We start from the raw sequence: 25,782 nt of genomic DNA, 5'->3' as shown, positions 1-25,782 counted from the left end.
ATACTTTGTGCCCCATGGGACAGCAACTTTAAAAATCCTTAGATTATTTGCTGTATAAAAGCAAAGCCTAGACAAAATAAAACATAAAAGAAACAATAACTACTGTACTTGGTGAGTGCCCAGCACTTCAAACTACTGTGAAGTGCTGAGACAGACTGGGAACGACCGACACTCTCCTTGTGCTTCTTCCACAAGCTTGCAAGCAGAGCTGCCAGAAGAAAACCTAAAAGGATGAGGTGACCATACAAACATTCACCGTCCAGGCGTGCAAACCACAGCCAGGGATGTGCTGGCTCTTCCTACCACGTACCTTAACGATACTCAGTGAGTTCAGTAGTGAGCTTAAAAATTACTGCTATACATACATATACACACCTATATAAGAAAACAGAAAATCTTTTCCTAGCCCATCAGGGTAGCAGTGAAATGAGTTTAGAAAATAATTTCTGACTTCACCTCAAGGGACAATTCCATCCTACATCCAAGATAAATACAACCTTTGACTGAGATAATGTCTAAAATCTGTGATGTTTTTACTTGAGCTCTGTGACTTGGCAAAGCTAGATTTCAGTATTAGCAGCTCTGAAACATGTCAGATGCTTGCTGTGTAGAGGGAGAAACAGCCTCCGCTTCTCCTGCCCCTGCAATACCATACTCACCATCACCTGTTAAATACATCTGGGAACCACAAAAGCCATGAAAGTGATCGAGATACCTTCTTTAACAGTGCCTACCAGCTTCCAGTGCTCTGGGACTTGTAATAGTGTCATGGAAATTACCACGGATTCCCTCTTTTCTGTGGTCTTTCTCATGCAGTACTGATGGCACCACCTAGAAGTTACATCTGACTAACTCCAAGCGCTCCTAGGCTTCGTCCTACATGTAAAGGGAAGCAACACAAAATATTCTCTTTGTTGCTGAAAGCATACCTTGGTTTGATCTTTATTTATAGAAATAGCATTCCGATTAGTCGTGAGCCATTTAATATCTATTATGAAAAAAGAGATGACAGACACAAACACCATGTTCTGCTTTGGGTGAATCACAACTCTGCAGGTTTGTTTGTGCCTGTTCAGCCAAACCAAGAAGCTCCCTAGCGGAGCCACCCCTTCGCCGATGCAGACACACTGTAAAGTGCTGTTCGCACCTGATAAAATATTGAAACCCAATATTTATGGTCAGCCTTGTTTTGTATTTATGGAGACTACTCTCGTAAAAAATGTATAATGCTGCAACCACATCAGTGTGCACACAGATCCCCGAACTGTCCACCTGGAATGCAGATGCTGAATTGCAATGGTAAAATTCCAGCTAGTCACCCAAAACTAAAGCCATAGGATAGAATAATACCCCAGATTATCCTCTTCCTAAATCTCAGCACATAAGCACTACATAAGCACTCTTTGGGTGCTTAGCCCATGTTCTCTCTGTGTTACAAAACAAAACAACAAAACAAACAAACAAACAAAAAATATTTCTTTGCAGCTCTGCCTGTTGAGGCTGTGGGTGTGGAATTTGTGCTCCACCAAAAGTTAAGCTCCTCTCTCTGGGCAAGCTAAACAAACACATTTGTGAGTTCATGATCCACAGCAAAGGAAGAGCCAAACATAACAGGCTCTGTTCCAGCCTCGCTGATCTCCCTTTCTACAGCTTGAGTACATAGCTCTTTACTGAGTGCTCTGTAAAGCAAGGCTGGATTTTATACTGAGTTGCATAATGACGACAGATTTCAATAGGTTTATACACCTGTAATGTTCTTCTTATGCAACTTCATGAGCATCTTGTATTCCAGAGAGACAGAGCTGAGTGAGTCAGACCCCACAGACTCTACAAAAAAGGCTCTTTTTCCCAATAGCAAGAGCAGCTTGTGATTTAATTACGGATTCTCCCATTTCTGAATACTGTCTCCTCGTTGTTAAAAATACAGAAAAAAATACAGAGCACTAATCCTGCTTAAAGGTGTTTCATCTACGAAGTCACACTGAAAGGTTGATTCCTACAGACACATTTCCCTCCCGGACCTGGATCAAGAAAATTCTTCTTGGGAAATTCACAGAAAGGACACAGACAGACAGCAAATCACACCTTTGATCTGCTGCTACCCATCATTAACAGCCCGCCTTCCACGCCTTCACAAGCTTCTGCTAAAACCTGAAATTCTCTTGAAGGTATTTCCATTGCAATCACATTGTTTCCACACTATGCCTTTCTCAAGAAGCACACAAGTCCCTCCTTCACATGCTGCAAGTGTATTTTCTTTGAGGCCAGCTGCTGTAAGATGGAAATGCCCAGAGAAATAGATTTTAGCATCAATCTGTAATGGCAGAGCAACTGGCTGTTTCCGTGAGGCGTACACGATACGGACATCAGTTTCTCCAGAACTGCTGAACAGCAAGTGGTGGGGTGGTCTGGGAGCTCTGCATCACCCCTACCATCAAATCATCATTTAGGGGATAGACGACATTTCACGAGCTGCCCTTGCATTTCTGTCAGATTGAGAAAAAAAACACAATAGGCATAAATTACATAAAGGCCAAGGCTTGTGGTTAATCAGGCAGAAATGAGCTCAACGTGAACCAAAGTTTGATTAACACCGTGTCAGAGGAGCTTATCATTAAAGTTGCTGAAATTTATACTTTATTGGTAATGAGGTTAGAAGCAGCACAGCTATGTCTAGAAACAGTTACGCATGGTCAAATTCAACAGGAGCAAGATCTGACACTCCTTTATTTAGAGGCTTATTTCGCAGACACCAGAAGAACTAGGGATTTAACAAAACAAATGAACCTAATCTAGTTCTTGGGGGCCACGAGAAGCTAAAATATGCTCTGTATTAAGCTAATTTGGTGAAGGTCAATGGTTTTAAAGCTTTGTTTTGTTTGTTTGTGTGTGTGTTTTTAACCTCCATGAGCCACAGGCCGAACCACTAAATGGACACCAAAGGCATCTTAAACAGCTTTCTTCAGCCTGGATCGCAGCATCACAGTACATGTTACAGCAGTTGTACAAGAACATTTTTTGGGAACGTTTAAACAGCTTTCCGAAAACATAAGCCAGTGCCACATCACCCTTTAAATCAGGATGCTGTATCCCCTCTTCCCTCCCCTGCGGGTGACAGGCGTTGCAGCCACTTACTTCACTGCCCAGCCATCCACAAGATAAAATAATGGAAAACTTGCTCATGTCAGAGATACAGATAACAGAAGCAACCATCTTCACAAAATACTAATTGAAGAGTTTTCCAAATATATGGACGCTGCTGTAGACATGCAGGCCTGCACAAGGTTAATCCTGTGCAATGCAACATGCTCATACAGATCAAGGAGATGCTAGTGCTTACGTCTTCATGATTTTGCCAAAATTGTGCCACAGCAGCCAGCTCTATTCAAAGTCATTCAAAGGCCTATAGGATACTCTGAGTGCACAAACAAGTCTTACCATGCAGCTTCTTGTTTATGCTGAGATTGCCCTATGTGACTCTTAAAGTTCCCTTTATTCCCTCTATTCACCGTAGCTCTGCTCACCACTAGTTCAGTCTGAGTCAACCCAAACGGCCTTCTCAGGATACTGGCTCTTCCATTTGTGCATCACTTTTTAAGTGCTGTAGCGAAAGGCCATTATCCCAAATTAATATTTTGTTCCATTACACGTGGATTTTAAGAGAAGAATCATGGTACCAGTGGTTCCCATCTCCTTGCAGTTTTTCTCACTGAATTGTAAGGCATTTTGTTCTCTTTTGCTTCCATGTACACTGAAAATGAATAAATGTCATGGATTGCAAAGAACTGTATCTAAGCCTACATGCAAAAAAAAAAAAAAAAAAAAAAAAGTAAAAATATATCAGGATTCACCTCTGAACTAAATTACACACAGGGCTCAAAGTAGAGGCATTTATTTTTTGACAGCTTTTGAAACGTCACAGCCCAGTCTCTTAATTTTACCACAGGAAATAACTGCAGCCATAGAGCAGCTCCTTGCCATTCCGAACCCCAAAAGACCAACAGGTTCAACACACAGGTTCCTGAAGCCACTGACCTACAGACCAAGCCACATACATTTTAGGTCAGTGGTGCACCAGCTGGGGCCCGTTTCCAGCTTTGTGTGGTGTCCTTAGCTTGTGCCAACAGCTTGCCAGTGGGCCCTTCCCCTCAGAGAGAAGATGGGATGTGAACTGGTGATGGCTCAAGCTTCAGGCGTGAACCAGAAGGATGCCCCATTACTGAAACCTGCCCAGGGGATGACCTCCATAGCAAGCAGCCCCACGATGCACAGGATGGTCAGCAAAAAGTGAGGATGTGCACCAGGAGAAGGCACCTTCGTGGTGCAGAGCGGGTGCCGCAGACTGCCTCCTTCCCACTTCCAGTGTAGAGGCTTGCAGAAGTCTTTCTGCAGCAACCTCTCGAGCATCCTCCTCTTGTGGTCTTTCAACACATTGCTTTCTCAGTAAATGCGTATTTTTAAAATTGGATCTCTGCTAGAGCTCTCCAGGAAGTTCTTCTAAGTCGAAACCACAGTGATAGCTGTGCTGCAGACTTTATTAACCAGAGAGGGGAAAAATAACAGATGTGTATTTCAAACAGCAAGGGAGATAGAAGTAGTCATCCCTAGCTGACAACGTAGGCTGTTATATGGAAAAAAAGGCAACTTCCTGTGAAAAGCAAGAATCAACTTAGTGCTCTGCTCCCTTTCTTAAAATGGACAAACTAATATATATATATATATATATATACACACACACACACATATATATACATATACATATATGTATATATATATATAATCTCAATCATGACACCATGATTGTGCTGGCAATAAAGATGCTACAGCAGGAATTGTCCAAGGCTGGCACAACCTACACAAAAAAACAAATGCTTCACAGCACTATGCTGTAAGGTGCAGTTATGTGATCCCAGAAAATATTCTGTGTGCTTGCCGGAATTACTTACTCTGAGTAATCTGTTTTGTATCTGCATTAAACATATTGAGAAAGGTATTTTCATTATACCATACATACATATGCACACTCAGCACTGCAGAATAGTGACCAGTGTGGACTGGTGGTTTTCAGCTGGAGAAATGAATCAGCAAAGAAAAAAACTGATGCCATGAAAAATATTGCATTCACTCTGAAAGAAAAACTTCCAAGTATTATAGCAAGCACCTTTCATGCAACTAATAGCCTGCCCTTTTACAAACAAACCCTTCTCTGCTCCTCTGCAGAAGATAATATTGTCCAGCCAGGTCAACCACATGATTCACTGCATTTTTATTTCTGCAAAACAGATGGGAAGAAGCGTTGGAGCCTCGTCTGGTGCTCAGAGGGAAGGAGGCTCCTTCCCACTGCCGTAAGATAGCATCAGTTCAGGTTAAGAGTCTAGGAAAAAGGTGTGCAATTACTACACAAACCTGCTCACCAAACCCCATGTACAACAGCCTCTTTTTCTCTGCATATTACAGACATGAGAGGGAAATTACAGTTCTGTTATACTAAAAGGCTTCCAAACAAGCTTTACAGTTCAAGTTAGTTTAGAAACACCAAGAATACTATTTATTACTGTGGTACCAGAACATTAACCGCCCAGACTCAGGGTTCTTCAGAGCTAAGGAAATGTCTGGTTAGTTGTGAGCTTGTGTTGATGCTCAGCTAAAAATGGAGACCATGAACAATGTCCTCTTACACTTCAAAACAACCTCTGTGTGAATGAGTATTTCTGTTTTTCTCTTTTGCTCTCATTTTACTCATCAGGCTCTGCTCAGCTGCAGCAGCTGCTCACTGCTCTAGTCTCAGTTTGGGTTAGGTCCATCTGTGAAATGGGTGCAAAAGCAACAGAATTGGCTGCAATAGAGCCAAGCAAGTTTTCCCTTCAAAACCAATACAGCTGCTCTAAAAGCCCCTGCTAAATAAAGTCCAGGGACAATCCATTGGCAGAAGCAGACAAAATAAGACAAAAGGATTTGAAAAGAAAATAAGAGAACAAGCAAAGAGAAGACAGGAGATAGCCCTCTGGCTGTCTGGGGCTTCTGAACATGGGAGACCTGTCAGTGGCCTCCTTTTGCCTTTATTCTCCCACACAAAGTTATGCAAGATTCCAGTATTTCCAAAGCACTGTAAGAGAAGGTATCAAAATGATCGAAATATTTAGTGGGTTTTGTTTGTTTTCTTTTTTATTTTTTTTTTTCCCCAAAGCTCAAAGGACCCATTAAATTTAATTTATCGTTCCTTACTTGGCAGAGTTTATGCCTCTGATTCTTCTGGATTAAAACTGGTATCCAATTAATAAACATACACCTGCTGTCAAATTCAGAATTAATTCCAGAAGAAGGATTCGAGTAAAAACCAAAGCAACACTCAACTTTCCACAGTTGCAGAAGTATCAAAGATAAAAGATTGCCTTCATGTTCACCAGATCTGTTCTTCCTATAACCAGCCACTGCCAGCAATCCAGAGCATCACAGGTAGAAGAAATGCTCCCAGATTACAAGGCCATACATTAAGGGGATGTAACAAAAAAGGAAAAGGACTGTGTTCAGAAAGATTTTGATGGAAAAATAACAGAGGACAAATACAAAGCCAAACCTTTATCTTAGAGTCACTCTTGTGCAAATGTTGGGCTTTAAGGTCTAATTACTCCTAGCCCCAGCAAACTGTTGAAGAGTATTTATTTTCTTTCTCAGACTTCTTTTTTTAGCTGTGATTCAGAGAAACAGCAGAACCCCACAGAGTGTGTGACTGCGACTCACAGGAGGACATTGCTCTGGTGTTGCTGGCTGTGAAGGGATGGTGGTGGCATGCAGCTCCACAGGTAGTGTCTCCAAGTCATCTCTTCTCCTCCGTGCAGCTGATTTCACAAAATCCCCACTTACAGATGTGGAAGCAAGCTTGGAGGGGTTACAGCCCAGCCACTTGACATTCTGCCAAGTGGTATACATACTTCTTCTTCCACCTGGACACGTTTCAGTTTCTCACGTGTTCATGAAAGGATCGCTGGGAAGACAATGGGGTTAGTGCTGGTGTTTGTTTGGTTTCTTTTTCCATTTCTAAGAAGACTTCCTGGGAAGAATCAACAGTCAGCTATTGTATCTCTCACTTCACATGTGTTTAAATCTCCTTGGCTGCTCAGTTCTTTCGCCTCAAAGTTTCAATGCTCCTTCCTTTTTTTTTTTTTTTTTAATTTAAAAAAAGTTTCCTCATTTCCTCTCCATTTATCTTTCACATTCAGAAGTGCTTGTGACAACTCAACACAACTTGAAAGGAAAAAAACAAATCAAAACCACCTTCTTCCAGCACTGTGTTTGTACAGTAGGACCACGTGAGCTTCTAGGCTTAGAAAAACAGCCGGTCAGGTTATTATTAGGAAGAGGAAATTCACTCCCAAGAAGATAATTGGAAATGGTCTGGCAGGTGAGTGCTCTCCTGCAGGTTCACAGTAACCCTGCACCCCTTGAGATCTTCAGCGGGACCTCCATGCACTGACATACCAAAGTACTTGCCCACATGCCACAGCCTGGAGCAACACATATATCTAAATGTTCAACATTTTCAGGCCAGGCAGCAAAACTAGAACGCGTTAAAATGGCCTGCTTTCATACCTACAGGTGTCTTCGGTGGTGATACCTCAGTTAGCGCACTAGCAGTCTACCTTTGGTGTTCTTGCCTTTGTATGATCAATTTTACAGCTCTGTCTTTTTAAGTCGCAGTTCTCCCATCATGTCTCTGTTAAGTGCTCCCCCGTCGACCCTATCTGAGTTACTATCAACATGGATACTTCTCCTCTTGGAGGGGAACATTGTCTTCTGTTTTGTTTGTCCACATCAATCTTTCTGTGCTTTGTAAAGTGTTTTACTTAGGGGACTAAGGGGAAAAAAAAAAAAAAAAAAAAAAAAAAAAAAAAAAAAAACCACCTCTGGAAGACTCTCCTATTCCTTACCACTACTCCTAAAAATCTCTTCGTTTCTCTACTAGACAGTGCAATCCTCTCTTCTGATCAATCATGTAGTAGCAAATCTTTGTACACCATGACATTACTTCTTCACTCTTTACCCTTTCAGGCCCTGCTGCGTGATTATTCCACCAACAGCTTCACCACAGGTTTTACATAAAGCCAGCAGCTTCATGCAAATGAGCCAGCTCTCGGTTAACTAAAAAGCCGAACAGTGAAAAGGAATACTGAATAAGAGTAACAAGCCAAGAATTTTGGAAAGCTTTTTAATGAAAAGATCACCAATATGACTCATGAATTCTTCGTAATTTCCAATGCAAAAACATGGCTGTTAGGAAAGACAGTGTTGAAAAAGTGCATGTTATGGTCTCTACTTTAAATGGAGCTTGATGAGCAAAGTCAGGCTGAATCTTCTGGCTTCAAAAATTTGCTTTTACAGTGGGTCAACGATTTTTACTTTCCTGTTTCAGAAATTCAGAGGTCAGGACAACACAAGCCTCAGATTTAACATAAACGTTTCCGCTTTTGCATGCAGGATGTCCCTCACAAAACGTGTGCCCCAGCTAACAACCACTAACTACAGTCTAGGAGATGCAAGTCTTCTCACAAGTTCCTTTGAATCAGTAACAAGTTCAGGTCCATATAATTACCTCGTTTTTAGAATTATCTCTGTCACTAACAGGATACTACTATATTTGATTGAAGATTCAAAGATATTTCTGGAAAATTACTTCTGGTGCCACTGGTGTGAAGCAACTCCTCATGTTTTCAGAACTGCTGGATACCAGCAACCTCCTGAGAGGTGGGTGCTTAGCACCTCCAGAACCATACCATATGTTTAAATGCCAAAGGAAGTTCTAAAATTTTAATTTTTGCATGGATCTATTAAAAATATCTGCTTAGTGTTTTTCAGAAGAACCTTCTGTGACAAAAAGTTAATGCATCAAATTTTGTCTCATTCAAGAACAACTAGTACAGAGCAATGGGAACAAAGTTGGAGTAGATAATCCAGCCCTGGCATTAAACTGAACAGATAGCTAACATGCCTTTTCCATTCTTCACTTCCTAGGGCTTCTCTTATTTGTAGAATGCTGTATCTTGAAATCAAACAAACAAAGAAAAAGAATTATAGGAAGTAAAGAAACACATAAGATACAAAAAAGTAAAACTGTTTCACTAACCTGCACTTCACTGTGTTTTCTTTTTTCTTAAGTTATTTAAATAAAAATAAAAGTCTTTTAAATGCATTAGAACTATCATTTTTGCAAAACTGCTCTGGAAAGCTCATTTTTTAAACATACAGTCTTCTTTGCTTGTCTACTGCATATAAATTACATATCTTCTGGTTAACGTATTATTCAGTCCAGAATAATTACACATCTGAAAGATGCCTAAATAAGCTAATCTTTAAACTCTACACATCTAAAAAAAGATCTCTAGGCATGTTATGTGAATATAGAATAGCGTCAGCTGACAAATATATGGCACAGTCCATATTACTGTGGTTGCAACCAACAACCACATGAATCAATGTTATGGCCTGGTTTTTGCATTATTCACGATGACAGGACTTCTGAAGGAAAGTAAGAGCATGTTCTAAGATCATGAGAATCCACTCTAAAGATAAAAGAAAATTAGCCACACTATATGGCAAAGAAAATAGTATACAAGAGAATATAAGCAATACTCCCATTTCCAGTAGAGTGCATGCTGCTGATAAAGACTATATAAGATTTTAAAAATCAAACAGTTGAACAGTTGCTATGAGAAGCAACAATGAACAAAAATACTTGGATTTACAAGTAAAACTAAGATGGGACAGAACCAACAAAGAAATATTTTCAGTTACCATAACCATATTGTTTTAGCCTTACATCAGACAAAAGCTATTTCAACAGGAAAACCTGTCTTAGCCAACAGCTGGAAAACTCATAGTCTTACTCTGGAAGGAAAGGGGACATTACTTTTTACAGATGTCTCCATTCTCATCATCCAAAAGAAGTTTAAACTATGAATAGAGAGATGGGCCCCATCTGAAATATGGATTTCACATCCTTCCAAGACTGTGCACGCTCACATCTCTGGCATTAATTCAGTCTATGCTATTGCATGCAATGATCACAGAAAGTCACCCTGACATTTTGTATAGTATCTTCAAATTCAGCATTTGATTTACATTTGGTTTGGTCTCTCAGAAAATTGTGTGTCTCTTCCAACAGCAGAACTCCAGACACCTCAGTGATTAGAGGGGCTGGATTTTATTTAAAAAATGCTCTTTTGCAGCTAGCAACCATGAAACCCCTGACAGTGTTCAGCTATACCACCCGATATGCAAGAGCAGCCTCCCAGGCAAAGTCTGATTTCAGTTTGTGTTCATGAAACCAGCACCTGCTAATACCAGGCGCTAGGGAACAGGCACAGCAGTGCAGCAGCTTTTCAGTTGACCACACTTCCTGCTGCCTAAATATTTAAGGAAGCCTAAGAAAAAGCCATGTAGCAAGATTAATAACTAACAAACCACAAGCTCTTGCTCATTACCACATGGTATCTTACACCCTTACCAGCACACTCACTTTGTATGTTTGCTTACGTTGGTAACTCCCCTGCATCTCTGAGCATTGTCAGCTTTAGACGTCCCCACTCTGGTACAAGACGTGCTGGGCAACTTTGTGGTTTCCACGTGTGCAGGAAGCCAGTGACAAACTCACATCAGGGCCTTCCTTGTTTCGTTGCAGATCTTGGGAGTGTTTCACTGCAATGCAGCCTCAGCTGCGGGTTTGGGGCACTCCCCCTGGGTTTGGTGGGATGTGGCAGTACCCAATTGGACATCAGGTCTCAGCAGCTGGACCCTGATGCCAGCAGGAAGGAACTGGGCTAGTGGTAGAGAATGATGAACTACACCTGACAGCAAGGATGGATTTCTTCTACAGCTTCTAAGAAAGCCGGTAATAAGGACAAGTGAATTTGCAAGAGGAACTGCAGTCCTAACATAATACCATGGTCATTGCTCAGGCTGCTCAGCAGCTACATTACCACGAAACCACACGTGCATGCTGCAGCCATTCCATAAGGAAAACATACACCACATAATTAAAATACTTATCTCAAAAGGAATGAAAGAAATGAGAGACAAATCCTAACAGTGGCCAAAAAAATGCAGTGTGGCCAACGTAACAGACTGCAAAGCGCTGGGAGTGTTTATGCTTCTGAATGCACAGCAGGAACTGAGACATCTGAAATGGCTTTGTATTTCCTTCCCTACTCTATTTGTAGGCACTTACAACTTAAAACACTTCTTGCATTCATTACTATTATATCAAAAAGGACGTACTTCCCTAAAATAAATACCTTTTTAAACTGAAATAATGTATTAAGTTCCAACAATTTTAATAGTTGGGACTGATGGGCATTTTGACCTGAGGTATCCTAATGACCGCAATTTCTAAAAAGCATTATGCATCTTGAAGTGAAATTAGAATTCAAGTTTTCATGATGCCTTGATTTTTGGATGCCAAACTGCATCAAATCCCATACCAGTCCACACTGACTCCCATGGCCTTCCACACTCCTTCAGTCTGTTTTTGAGCAACAGGCTGACAGAAGCAGCCATTAACACCACTTTCTACCTAGCACATGATTTGCTTCTATGGCTCAAAATGCTTTTGAACTTTTTAGAGATCAATTTATTCTATTAAATACGCTGTGATGGCTGACTTGAGACTTTGGCATGAGATACAAACATTGAATACCTTCCACATATAGGTCAAATGCAAGAAAACTCATGGATACTGGGAGCAATGCCTATCCTGTGGCCTTCCACCAGTAGACTCCAGAGCCCTTCCCAAATTGTGATGCTTGATTTATACCACAAGCTAAGCAAATGGACAAGGAGGCTATCCTAGCTTGCCAGCCTGCTTGGATAGAGTATTTTTTTTATATTTGAGATAAACAGAACATTCCTTACGTTTGATATTCAAACAGACACGTCCATCCTTCACAGAATGCACACTTGGCTTCATCTGTTCAATTCTCCTGGATCTAATCCTCTAGGCAGCACATATAAGGTCACTTCATGGAATCTCTGACTGTTTACCTTTTTTTAAACCAAAACATGCTTGAACAACCCTTGGCTCCAGTCTCGCAAGGCTCCCGTAGAGGGCATAGGAAGATACACCATGTGTGCACCCACATAGCACTCATTTTGGTATGCTTCAGCACAATGTCTCGAAGGTCTGCTCCATGAAATGCCAGCTTTCTTTTGTGGGCTGTATAAAACACAAATCCTCATGAGCAATCCAGCAGCTGTGTTACTTTTGCATGTAGGCTTTTCCAGGGATTTACACCTTTGTTTTCAATTGCACATCATCCCTTCCTCCACACATGACTGGTCTGCTAACCCCAACCAGCACAGGAAGTGGATGCGCCTTCCCCAGGCTGGCTGACATTTGCTGCTTTCAGTTTTGGTTTTGGAATGACTTTTTCAACATCACTCCATTGGAGATGGTATAGATGGTATAGTCTCTGCCTTCCCTGCTCTGTTAAAAGTGGGGCAGTGTAACAGACCTCCACTTGGCACTGCTTTATAACTTGGTTGTTTCGTCTTCTGCAACTGAGGGTCTCCACGGCTCTGTGGGCCACAGTGCCACGGAGAAATACCTCCAGCCTGTTGACTGTAATAAATGATCTCCACTTCTGGCTCATGACTGTATTTTAAAGGACACGTGAAAATCAAGAACTTGCGTCTCCTCTGTGCCCTTAATTCACTCAGTCCCCTTTTCTATGTGAATTTGAAACACTTTTAAACGCATCATTAAATATTTCTCTCTCTTTTTTTTTTTTTCTTTTTCTTTTTTTTTTTTTTTTAATATAGTGCTGCCTCTCTAAGTACAAAGGATGAAAGGTGCTTTGGGAATAAATCAGGTGTGTGAGCAAAAATCAGGTCAGCCGTACCATAAAATACTGACTACAACCAGGCATCTTTTCCCCAACTAAAGCACTGTGAAAACCACCATAAGATTGGATCAGCTGACAACCTGGACAATTTGGGGGTTGATCCCTGGGGACACATCAAACGCAACTCTCACATCTGGGTATCTCCTTCCAGGTGTGCTTGTGAATCACCACAACCTCAGACACTCCTTGTGCCACTTATTTTGCTGCTGCTTCCTGGGTGCAGACAGACTAAGGGAGCGCAAGCAACAGTGGCTGAAGCTGCTTTTCTTCACAATTGCATCTAAAATCACATCCTATCATCATCTTGATACGGTTGCCCCTATCATCATGGAGCTCTTTAAGTTTGTGGAGAGCTGGAAATCACAGTGACTTGGTTTATATTTAAGGTAAGTAAATACCACCCTTGAGGACTAGATCCTACCTCTCTGTCTGCTGCAAGACATGAGGCTGGACAAGGTGGGTGTCACTTAGGGCAGACACTCCCAGGTGGCCCCTGCTGCTTCCTTGTTCTGATTTACCGAAGTGCCACAGCTGAGCACCGCGGTAATCCAGGGAGAGCTTTAAAATGGACAATTCCCTAAAAAGTGAAGGACTAGGCTTGTCAAGCTGCCTGCCCAAAATGAACAGCCACAGTTCCTGCCACCAGTCAATAGAGCATCTCAGGGGGATAAGCAGTGGACCAGTGCCTGCAGCATGCTATGCAGTGCATCAGGTATGCTGCAGGGAACCTCAGAAGAAAAAAGAAAAAAAAACTCAAATTAAACTACCAAATCTGGGGCCTTCTACTGAATAATGCCAACAGAAAAAAAAAAATACCAAACAGCTGCCTTCGAATCCTGGTCTCCATCAGGCATCCATGGTGAGGTGAGGACTTCAGATCCCTGGACCTTTTCTGCTAATACAATAAACAGCAGAAAGCTGTGTTTGCTTTGTGGCTTCGCTTTTGTCTACAAGGGTAAACAAGCTGTTAGGTGTGGGTTTTGCAGCTATTTGCTAGACTGCACAGAGGGCAAATTTAGAAACAATGGGGTTTAGGTGGGCAGGTAAACATTGGCAGTGCTCAGAAATACTTCTTTCTGAGAAGTAAGAGCTGTCCCTTTTCCATGTCTGCAGCCCCAACACCTTCCCTCCTAGCCCAGGATATGCCTGAGATGCTCAATGGAGCATCCAAATTGAGGAAAAACATGTTTTATTTAGCTTAATCCTAAAAAAAAAAAAAAAAAAAAAAAAAAAAAAGCTCATCGATTTTAGCTGAGGTTCTCTCAAAATTGCAACTGGAGGCAGACACTCAGCATGGAAACTTCAAAACTTCAGTCTGAACAGCTGAAGACTGGCAAAGCCTCATTTGCAATTGAAAACAGTGGAAAGTGTCTGGCAGACTAAATGACGGACACTCATATTACTTTATAAAATACTCCTAAGAGCAAAAAAGCCTTTTGTTTTTTTCATTTGCACAGACCCTGCCATTAAATTTTTGCACAGGGATGATAATAGCTTGCTTTCCCTCTACTGTGACCACTAGAAAATACATGGAAATATTCAAGGATCCACTGTATCACATCCAGCAAACACAGGTCTGTCTTTAGACAGTGTTCATCTAATATATTTCATGTCCCCAGTGCTTCTTCAAGAAGCTGGTTTTGGGTCATCAACACCACCAAAAACCTCTGCAGAGGAGAACCAAAGCACAAACAGCAGCTGTGGTTTGGTGAAAAGGAAGGCAAGTATCCCATAAAGCTTTAAAGATTACCCCACTGGATAACAAATGAAAGGGGCTAAAGGTGAGTGCTACTCAGTAGCTGCATGCTGAGTGCCAGGCTGATGGTGGCACCTTTTGTAAACTTGAAGAAATGGTGCCCAAATGTCTCTGAAGAGTAGGGAAAAGCTCTCTGGTAACAGCAGGTTTCCAGATTCATCACAGGAGGCCAATTTTTTCAGCTGGGATCTCAAGTGCACAAAGCTCAAACCAACAGCAGCTCCAGGCACGGGTCCTGCAAATGAGCAGTCCCCAACTGTGAGCAGGGGGTGTTCAGAAACAGCAGGCACAGACAGAGCTCCGCAAAACCTGCCACTTCATTGGCGTGAGCAAAACAAACCTCACTGGGAAACCTCAGATGTTTTTATAACAAAAAGAAGTCACTGCCAGTTCTTCCTATGGCTGGCTGTGGAAGTACACTAGTGCCTGATGGTCCAGCCGATCCCTGCCTCATGTTGCAGACGTAACCCTGCAGGGGCCTGACCCTGCACCAGGTTCCTCCTCGTTCTGGCACTGCCTGCTCTCATGCCTTTATTTCTGCGTTGCATATTTTGCCTGTGTAAGCAATAAGCAACCAGGAACAAGGATTGTCTCACATGTGTTGTACCATGAGTGCTCTTTGTGAGGATCAAGACATCCCACATACAACAGTGAACATTAAATTTGGGCACAGATCTGCTGGAGGGTAGGAAGGCCCTGCAGAGGGACCTGGACAGAATGGGTCGATGCCAATGGGATGAGGTTCAACATGGCTAAGTGCCAGGTCCTGCACTTTGGCCACAATAAACCCATGCAGCAGTGCTACAGGCTTGGGGGAGAGTGGCTGGAAAGCTGTGCATAGGAAAAGGATCTGGGGGTGTTGGTTGATGCTCGCCTGAACATGGCCCAGCAGTGTGCCCAGGTGGCCAGGAAGGCCAACAGCATCCTGGCTTGTATCAGGAATAGTGCAGCCAGCAGGAGCAGGGAGGTGATTGTCCCCCTGTACTCAGCTCTGGTGAGGCCGCACCTTGAGTGCTGTGTTCAGCTTTGGGCCCCTCACTACAAGAAGGACATTGAGGCCCTGGAACGTGTCCAGAGAAGGGCCTGGAGCACAAGTCCTGTGAGGACCGGCTGAGGGAACTGAGGTTGTTTAGTCTGGGGAAGAGGACGCTCGGGGGAGACCTCATTGCTCTCTACAAGTACCTGAAGGAAGGTGTGGTGAGCTGGGGGTCGGCCTCTTCTCACAGTTATCTAGTGATTGGACTAGAGGGAATGGCCTCAAGTTGTGCCAGGGGAGGTTCAGGGTGGCAATGAGGAGACATTTCTTCTCAGAAGGAGCAGTCAGGCATTGGGACGGGTTGCCCAGGGAGGTGGTGGAGTCACCGTCCCTGGGGGTGTTTAAGGAAAGGTTGGATGTGGTGCTTAGGGACATGGCTTAGTGGATGACATTGATAGTAGGGGGACGGTTGGACCAGATGCTGTTGAAGGTCTTTTCCAACCTTAATGATTCTGTGATTCTAATGCACGGGATCTGCATTCAACCCGAGTAATGACCTCAGAATCATGACGCAGAATGAACCTCCAAAAACAGGCATTTTCAGGGGGAATAGGAATTGATTGCCTTACACCATTGCCGATGGTATCCTTATGAGCCTGCTGTCATTTGCAAAGGCATCGCTGCCACTGGTGGTGTCAGCAGAGAGCATAGAACTTCACAGCCTGAAGCTCAGCTAAACATATTGACCACATAGATTTCAAAAGCACAGTTGACCCTGAAGGACAGCATGCAGTTCGCACCTGGGAAGATGAATGATTTGGGTAGTGAGCCAGAAACCTCTGCTGCTGCTGCTGTGCACCCAGGCATCACGGCGATGCTGTGCCCCACTGCTGCGGCCATCCTGCTGCGTCATGTGGCACGGGCCGGCAGCAAAGCTGCTGCAGCCCCACGGGCTGGCACATGGGCACCCCTGCAGACCCCAGAGCATGCCCGGGCGCCTGCAACAGCCAGCAGCCAACATCTACCAGCCACTGTGGCCAGGCTGTGACACACAAGGCGGTGCCTCCCCTGTTCAGCATCCAGCTACCTGACAGACACCACAGGGCTGATCTGGAGGTGAGCAGGAACTATGTTAACACCCAAGAGCATCCACAACAGCCTCCGTGGCACCTGCATCCTCCCTGGGAAACATGATGCTCAGGGCAAGGCAGAAGAAATGGATTAGGATTTAGACATCTGAAGGTTCAGAGAGTTGTTTCTAACAAGTGGTTTTGGATTAGTAAATGTATTCTGAAAATAAGTTGGACTAGCTTGTTTCTTATTTCTCTTGTGTCTTGGAAGAACTAAACCATACAAAAGTAACCTACAGATTTTTAAAACTTAGATGTGTTTTAACGTTTTAACCAACTAATGAGGAGTAAAAAATAAAATAATAATAAAAAAAAAGAGACAGCCTTGCATTTGCTTTCTAATTCCCGATATCGCTAACTCAGACATTTATCTAGTTTAAAAAAAAAGGTGCAATAACAGAATAGTAGGATTGCTAGCACTACACTGGCCTACTCCGTAAGCTTAAAGCTTTACTGCTATCTGAAATAGAGAGCACCTGACAGTGCCTAATGTTGTAACTAATATCTCAGAAGCACAGTTTCAAATAATGCTCAGGATTTCAAAAATTAAAATCATGTTAAATACCTGGAGAAATTAATTCATCAATATCTTAGGTTAGGCGTATCAAGTTAAGCACTAGCATAGAATCATCACCATGGTTTTCTAACGTGTAAGACTAATCATAAAGTACACAATAAATCTTTAGAAAACCCAAACGTGCTAATCCTTTCTTCACACAAGTCTCAGCCATTTCAACAAGCTTTAATCATGCTTTTATATAAGAGTCAGTCTCATGTTTCATCACTGTCCTTCAAGTGCAAAAGCAACTAAAATGCTTGCATGCATGTTCATAAGCTTGAAGCTACTTTTTATTGTTCATTAAGTGAGAAGAGAACAGCATGTTTATTATATGCAAGGGGAAAAGCTGGAAAAAGAAATGCTGCTGTACTTTACAAGCAGCCATGACCACATTGCTTATGAATATCATCGTTCTTGATCCAGACACTGGCTTTTCAGCTGTTACTGCCTAAGGGCATCAACAACAAAGCTGCTTTAATCATCTGAAAGGCTATCTTGTAGTTTTCTTTTTCTCCTCTCAATATCTGTAAAATTTCTATCAAATGCAAAGACTGTCTTATAATTTCTGGCCAAGCTGTGCCAATTAAAGATCCTCAAATCTTCACGATTTTGGAGAACAAGCACAAAAGAGAAGAAGACACCACGTTTATAGTGTGACAATCAGTTACAGTTTTAGGGACAGTGTGAGTGCATTGCTCACCTTCCCTATTAAGAAGCTCTTTCCATTAGTGCCCAGTGCTTAATTCAACATCACACATTGCTTCTACACAAAGAGCAGAAATGTACATGCCTTCCTCTCCACACTGAGCTTTACCTTCACCTACAGTACCACAAAGAGACTTTATTTCCCAGCAAGATGCCACCCTCCAGTTTGTGAAGCCAGCTTCCGCAGCAAGCGTTACATAGCACAGGGTTCATTCTCCTATAAGCAACACGGATTGCTTTGGTGGAAGAGAGCTTGTGCCAACCAGGCCAGCCAGGGCAGGCACCAAAGCCGGCTCTCTACCTGCCATGGCAGGAGTGGGAACCATGCCATGAAAATGGATACCTGACATTTTTGGCTTTGTGAAAACCTCCGGCCGCCTGCAGAAGGGGAATGGGGTGTGAGCACAGACAACCTTTTTACTAGCAAATTGAAGAACAAAATTTTAGCTCCCGCTTTAATATAGGCAGGCTCCAGTTTTTAAAACCATGGGATGACAATCTGCCACTGGCTCCAGTGGCAACACCCTCTCTGAGGACTAAAACTTCTCAGAAAGCAAGTAAAGGCAAAAGGATCTTTCTTCAAAATCTCATAAGATCTGCAAAAAGTTGATAGGCTTAGCAAGGTGAACATAATGAAGAACAGAAACTCATATCCATATTCTAATTTGAATTTCCTACACATTTCCATTCCTTTTCCTCATTCTGCGTGACTATTTACACCTACTGTGCATGCTCTTACAGTTATGCTAACCTGTAGAAATCGAGAGAGAGGATTTCCAAAAAACAGCAAAACATAACTTGGAACAGGCTGAGAAAAAAGGCAGTAAATACAGCCAGATTTTCTCAAAATTCTGTTGTACTTGCAGCCGTCCACCAAATTAAAACCAGAAGGACTGCACGACAGTTTAAAGCAGAAAATCAAATATACAGGCTGAGTGCCTGTCCAAAAAAGGCCAACTTTTCCACAATTAATTCCAAGTTATTCCCCCATCCTCCAGCACCCCTGCCTATGACTATGTGCACACCAGCTGGCTGCTGGCAAGGATTTGCTTCCAGAGCTGTGTCAGGCACTTGGGTTATCTCTCCTTGAGTCGGCAGGACTTGTCTCCATAACACTGATGGTATGTGTGCACACGGCTTCCTCCAAAGCAGCCAATTTCCTTATCTTGCTTTCTAAGTAAAGGGTGTGCCAGGCTCCTCTTCAGCCTCTAAAACTCGACAGAACACGAGGAGACCATCCACATTTTCTAGCTATGCTGCATCTTGCAGGAACACACCAAAAGTGTTTTATCCTTGGGCAAAAAAAATCCCATCTTAATTAGTACCATGCTGAAACTCATAGGCAAAGCAAATGACCAGAAAGAAATCTGTTGCAGACATTAAGTAATAGCTCTCACTGTCAGATGAAAAGAAGAATGGCTGGAAGGTCTGCGAGGAAAAAAGTCCTGAACAATGAGGAAACCCTCAGGAATCGCAGCACCATCACCGAGCCCCTTGGCCAGAGCTGCCCCATCTGCCTGGGTGAGAAAAGAAACGACGGAAAAGAAGGAAAGGAAGGAAGAAAAACTGCTTTTAAACACACAAACAAATCAAAAGCAATTGACCACAAAGCCTTGTCCTCCAGACAGCTTTACTTTTACAGCAATGGATAGATCAGATATGGTCAAGTATAAAAAAACAACCTCTGGAGAACCTCAATTTTTGTATGCCACGCTTTTTTGAGGATGTACCAGCTGACACTGAGCCCTTGAAATCTCTCTGCCTCTCCAACTTTAAAATGTTTGGTCACACCAGACCACATGTGACAGAGCAGAGCTTGGCCCACCACCGCCCCACTGAGATTACAGAGATGGAAAACCATGAAGCTCCCAGGGCTGTCCCTCCTCCTCCCCGCTGTGCCACTGCCCCGCTTGGCTGTGCCTTGTCTAACAGCAGAGACCCAAATCAAAACATTTCTATCAGCTCCCTTTGAAATCTCCAGCACAGACTCTCAGGGCATACTGAGAGCTGTTTCTCCTGACACTTTCATCTTTTTCCCCAGTTTCATAATTGCACCCTGAGTCCGTAACTCCCTGCTACCAGCCCGTACTCCCTGTTGGGTGTAACACTCATTAAACATCATTAGACAAATCACGCAACAAACACCTCCCATCACAGGTTTAGCCCATGCCTCATCAAACCGGGAGCATGAATTTTTTTAATAAAATCCTTTCACATGACCAACTGCCAGTCTGTGAGTTATTACCATCATTTTTTAATCTCTATTTTGCTTGCATCTTATCATCCTGAATAATTCAACTATAGTCCCACCAAAATCCTACAAAGAATCTACTTTAATTTCAGAGAGACAAAAATAAGACATTTTCTGCTTATAACACATGCACATTAAAATATCTTCAGGATCCTAAATAAGTGGAAAAAATTACCATAGGTATGGTTAGAAAAGCAGGCTGCACAGAACAGAGGGCATCTTTGAAGCAGCTGAGGTTTCGGCATGGGTAACCCAGCAGCACATGTGGCCTGCCTGCCTGCCCGCCCCTTTGCTGGCACTACGCAGCATCCCACTCTCCCCCAAATCCCCTCCACCTCATTCCCAGCAGCAAACCCCACAAGCCCCCCATTCAAACACAAGCAGCACTCTGCAACTCGCAGTCAGGCTGGTTCAACGCCACCACTTCTTCCTTAGGAAGAGAGAAGCTGGAGCAGGCTTAAGGGGAAGTTGCAGCCTCTGCAGGCAGTAAGCACAACTGGGCGTCGGATGCTCCCATCATGTTCTCTGGACTGACGTCTCCAACTTGCCTGATGAGGCTGGTGTTTCCCCGAGCCTGACGTCTCACAGGCTCCCTCACCAGAGCTGTCCTTGCTACGGACCAGCTGCTTTACTGCCAAAGAGCAGGTATCCCCCTTCCCTTTTTATTACAAACCCCCCAGCATCATATTTGGAGTGGAAAAATAAAACAAAAAAACAAACTCCCAGCACCCTGGAGAAACCCACCTAACCTTTAAAAAGCTAAAAATGTGTTCTGTTTTTTTTCTTAAGCTACAGCACCAGAAATTTGGTGACCTTCCTCCCTGATGGAGGACAGCTCACTGTGGCACCAGCTCCTGCCACCCGTCAGCCCAGAACACGGCGGGATGGTAAGTGGGGTCTGCATCATACTGACACCAGCCCTGACATAAGCGGTAGGCTTGGCGAGCTGCGCTCTCGAGACACGTTTCGACTTAAGATGCTCTTCCTGATTGCTTTTCCTTCTGGAAGTAATAATTTATGGGCTGCCTCTGCACAAAGCGCCTCATTATTTTTCAAAGCAAGAGCTATGAGCAGGGCACTCTCACTTCCAGCAAGGACAGCAGGCTCGAGCCAACACTTTAAGTGTGGTTTTCACGATGATTTCGCTTTATCGTTTGGCTCTGCAGAGATGTGCTAGGCAAGATATGGTTGTGTGCACTGTGCTCTCGGCACAGCAGTGGCACCCTTGCCATGAGATATTCACATCCAGCCCAGCCTCACACCCAACTGAAAGACAAGATCTCCACAGCCCTCTGACACGAGTTCTCCGTTCTAGTGGAGAATGATGTCCAGGCCAAGGATCAGCATGATTTCCTCTTGTACAACTGAAAAGCTAATAAGCTCCCTGAATCTTTTTTTTTTCTTTCTTTTTTTTTTTTTTTTTTCAGTAATTCCACTTAAGGCTTTTCAGGCACTCCCAACTGCCTTCATACAGATACGGAGCAGAAAACTTGAAAGGCTCCAGCGTCTAAGTGCTGTTTTGGCTGCAACATGGGAGCAAGTGCCAACGAAAATGGAGTCCACAGAGATTACTCCCTCGTGGCTCGGCTCAGATGAACCTGAGACAACCCTCAACGGGGCAGGAAAAAATGACAGTACTGAGTGGACACCACAGCAAAATCTCTGTGTGTGAGGCCCTCAGCTTTGCCAATTGCTTTTTGGGTCTGAGCCATCTAATGTTTGAAAGTGCTGCCTGCTCTGGGAATCTCTTGAAAGATCTGCTGTGATATCAAGAGAAGCGGCTGCGGCTGGGATCCCCACGCACCGCACTGGAACAGGGCTGCCCCAGTGCGTGCAAAGTTTGTACTTTGCTTGCAACTCTCCAGCCTTAAAATGATTTGCTTTTTTTTTTTTTTTTTTCCAGTGTCCTACCTGCTGCCGCGTTGGTGGGGAGTGTAGGTAGCCAGGTGGGAGCAAAACGCTTTTTGTCTTTCAGTTGCTGGTGCTCGAGTAACGCACACACCCCCCAAAAGGAGCACTGCGCTCTTTCCTTTCCTAGTTCAACAGCACCACGCGCACATTTAAAGCGAGCCTGGTTCTCGCTTCGTCTCTCCTAACTCCTCGCTGGGACAAAACATTGTGCTGACAGCCTCAGTTGCCCACCCAAACGCCACCCTCGCCGTTCTTCCACCGCCTTCAGGGGGCTTTGCAAAAAAAAAAAAAAAAAAAAAAAAAAAAAGGACCAGTCCCACCGACCTCGGCCAGACCTCACCCCGACCCCGACCCCGGCCAAACCTCAGCCCCAGCCCCAGCTCCGGGCACCGCTCCCCCGGCCCCGCGCTGCCGTCGGGGACCGGCCGCCTGGGGTTTAAAGCTCCCGGGGCCCTACCTCGGATGTAGGCGCACTTGCTGTCGTCCAGCGGGCTGGAGGCAGAGCCGCCCATGCTGGCGGCGGAACGCGGAGCGGCTGGGGGCTGCCGGGGGCTGCCGGGCACAGCGGCCTCGGAGCTCCGCCGCCGCCCGCCCCGCGCCGCTCCCGCAGGCGCCGCCTCCGCCCGCAGCCGGCAGCGGGAGGCCGGGCCCCGGCGGCCGGAGCCGCCCCCGGCCTCCTCGGGGGGGGGAGGCCGGCAGCACCAGGGGGCGGCCGAGCCTCGAGCAGTGCCGTGGGGTCGGGGAGGTGCCGGAGCGGGGCCTGAGCAGGCGCCGGAGCTGGTGGAGGGCAAAGCCCGCGGGGAGCCGTTACTTGGCAGTCACTCAGGAGGGGAGGCTCGGGGGAGGCCTCGCCGCTCGCCACAACTACCCCAAAGGAGGTAGCGTGGCGGGGAGCGGTGTCTTCTCGCAAGCGCTAAGACGAGAGGAAGCGGTCTCGAGTTGTGCCAGGGGAGGTTTCGGTGGGATGCTAGGCAAAAGTGCTTCGCTGAGAGGGTCGTGGGGCGTTGGCACAGGCTGCCCAGGAAAGCGGTTGAGTCGCCGTCCCTGGAAGTCTCCAAAAGACAGGCAGCTGTGGTGCACAGTGCAGGGCACTGCAGCTCGGCTACCTGCATTTCCATGCCCCTGAACGATAATTTCAGCGTGGCTTTTTACCATACGTGACTTTCTCAGAATCGTAGTGACTGCAAGTTCTGTGTTTTACACATAAACACTTTTAATTCTACTTGCCCACATCTGTCACCTCCTGCAATTTTTTAATGCACAATCAGCTTAAGCAGAACTTATGTTAAGTGCATTCAAAAATTTACCACTTAGTTGATCACAGGATGATTAAAAACTTTCACATAAAAGCTTACAGTTTTTAAACAAACACTGAACTCAATTGGATTTAAAATACTGAAGACAACATGGAAGCCTTTATGCGATACCAAGTTCAGTGTTCTGCTAAACAGCATCTTCCTTAAAGCTGATGGAAAGCAACTTCAGTGCAAGTTCTCACTATTCAATGTTCTCTCTAGGCACATGCAGGTTGCACGGCAGTGTGATGGAGTGACTGCTTACCTACCCCAAGGAGACTGGCTTCATGCAGAGCATCAGTAAAGCAGTGCTTCCCAAGCCTATAAATATCTCAGCTGAGAATTGAGCATAACACTAAAAGAACTGCGCTTCTAGAGGTGTGATGTAAAGTGGAGTCTTTCATCAATGTATTTCATCGTTACGCCCTGCTCGAAGCAGAAAGGGGGCTGCTGTGGTTTGCTCATCGTGCATCTTTGAGCTGTGTGAGGAGATGACAAAGAGGAAACATGTTATGTGCTGTTGTGCATTTTAAAGGCTTTAACTCAGAAGAATTTGGCCTCCAGTGGGTGTGGCATATCTTTTATCAAATGTATTTGAGAAGCCTTTCATAATGGACAGTGACATGAAAGATGCAAGCCAGCTCCATGAGTGGAGAGGGAACCTATGGAAAATTCATGAGCCATAAAGTGGATCGTTCTGTCTCGCCATTCAGCAGATGAAAATATGCCAAATCCCAAAAGCTTAATACTCAAGAAAGATGTCAGCATGTGTACAGAATGGGAAACCTCCCTGTCTGATTACAATGAAGTTAAAAACAAAATTAAAACTGAACAGTTTTTTTAATTACAACATTTTACACTTTGGTAGTACCTGATCCCCAAGCATTTCACAAATGCTAGCTAATTAAAGACCATATTTTTCCTTTTAAGATAAGGAAATGCTGTGTTTTAATATCAAAGTTTGTACCTTAAACATCTCAAAAGATACCATGAGAAATGTGAGCAAGGTCTGGAACAGATATAAATGGTCCTACTTCTCTACTGTTTAATAACAAACCCATCTTTCTCTAAGATGAGAAATTGGCCCTGTTAGATTTTAATCTGATGAAGCACAGCCATACAGCAACTATCAATGATAAAGTGACACTACCAAAACAAAAATACCACCAGCAAAAACAAAGCAAGCATTTTCCTTGATTTTTTCCCCTCCCTGTGAAATCCTGATCTTTGAGGGGGAAAAATCAGTTTCACTTATCTACTAAATAGTTACTTCTCTAAATAGCTGTTTTGTGTGACATCCTAAAGGGCAACGTGGTAGAGCTCTTCCATTTTACAGAGAAAGTGAACGACGGAACCAGGTGGAGAATACCCTACTGGCATCTTCTCCCAAACAAGGGAGTGAAGATCCATCTCTGGTGGCTGTTGTGGCTTCACTACGTGGTCTGGACCCATGAGGCAGCCACTGAACATACTAGAAGCACTCATACTCAAAAAAGTGCACTGCACAGTTACTAGCTTGCCTTATTTTGTATTAGCCTCCAGCTCTATTTTGAGAGAGGAAGCAGAAGGAGATTGTCTCTGTGCTCGTTCTCTCACTTCTTTATTATCTCCCTGTAGGGGGACCTGTAATGTAACCCTGATGTGACTAAGACATAAACATGACAACAAGATCCATCGCAACACGGATAGTTACACCATACAAGTAAGACACTTTGAGTGGTTTTTAGTCACGCAGTCCTTACCATGACCACAAGGCTGTTTAACTGTAGATGGCTCATCAGAGAGACCGATAAAATCTGTGCCATTTCTGGTTACTTCCCCTGCATACCAACTCTTTTCTAATTGTAACGCGTGCAAGGAACCAGTTGCTTTGACATGGTGCAAAACAGCACTTGACTGCAGCCTTTGCTTAAGAGGGAACTGCAGGGTTCATCCTGTGTGTACTCTCCCACAACTTTTTGGTTGTCTCAGAAGCACAGAACCTTATCAGAACCATTTAAGTGAAATGCACATGACATCCTCTGGGAGAGAGAAGTAATTATCCAAAACTACCTTGCAAGATTTCTCCAAGAGAAAGTAGCCATTTAAGAATGCTGACTGCTGTAAGCAAAATAACAATGTGCTCTTGACAAAGAGAGCAGCAATAATAAAATCATCAAGGATATGTAATAATTATGTATTGCTAGAGGAAATTGTTAATCATTACTGTCTGAAAGTCAAAACCAGGCTGCATATAATAAATACTAGGAAGACACATCGAAACATTAAAGGAGTCCTTTTCTCAGGTCAGGCTGTTGGGCGAAATA

At 43.9% G+C, this 25,782-nt stretch overlaps 1 protein-coding gene and 1 long non-coding RNA gene across 3 annotated transcripts in view; both read right to left on the bottom strand.

Moving 5' to 3' along the window:
* Positions 1-25,782, bottom strand: part of NIBAN1 (niban apoptosis regulator 1) — an 87,408-nt gene that overhangs the window by 42,427 nt on the left and 19,199 nt on the right. The window contains exon 1 of one of the 2 annotated variants that reach the window (XM_084527350.1): positions 22,639-22,787. The exons of the other annotated variant lie outside the window; for it this stretch is intronic. Within the exon in view, the coding sequence (XP_084383476.1) occupies positions 22,639-22,693 (55 nt within the window). The 5' untranslated portion in view covers positions 22,694-22,787. Of the gene's footprint in view, positions 1-22,638; positions 22,788-25,782 lie in introns of those variants that run through there. 2 annotated transcript variants of the gene reach the window in all.
* On the bottom strand, positions 8,191-10,617 carry LOC311440603. Its single transcript, XR_014695481.1, has 2 exons — positions 10,514-10,617; positions 8,191-9,037 (listed from the first exon to the last, which is right to left on the bottom strand). It is a non-coding gene; the product is annotated as an uncharacterized lncRNA (long non-coding RNA).

The sequence above is a fragment of the Aythya ferina genome (assembly GCF_964211825.1).
Source record: "Aythya ferina genome assembly, chromosome: 8".
Taxonomy (NCBI): domain Eukaryota; kingdom Metazoa; phylum Chordata; class Aves; order Anseriformes; family Anatidae; genus Aythya; species Aythya ferina.
The sequence above is the reverse complement of the archived record's forward strand: the minus strand, read 5'-3'. Positions and strand labels throughout refer to the sequence as shown.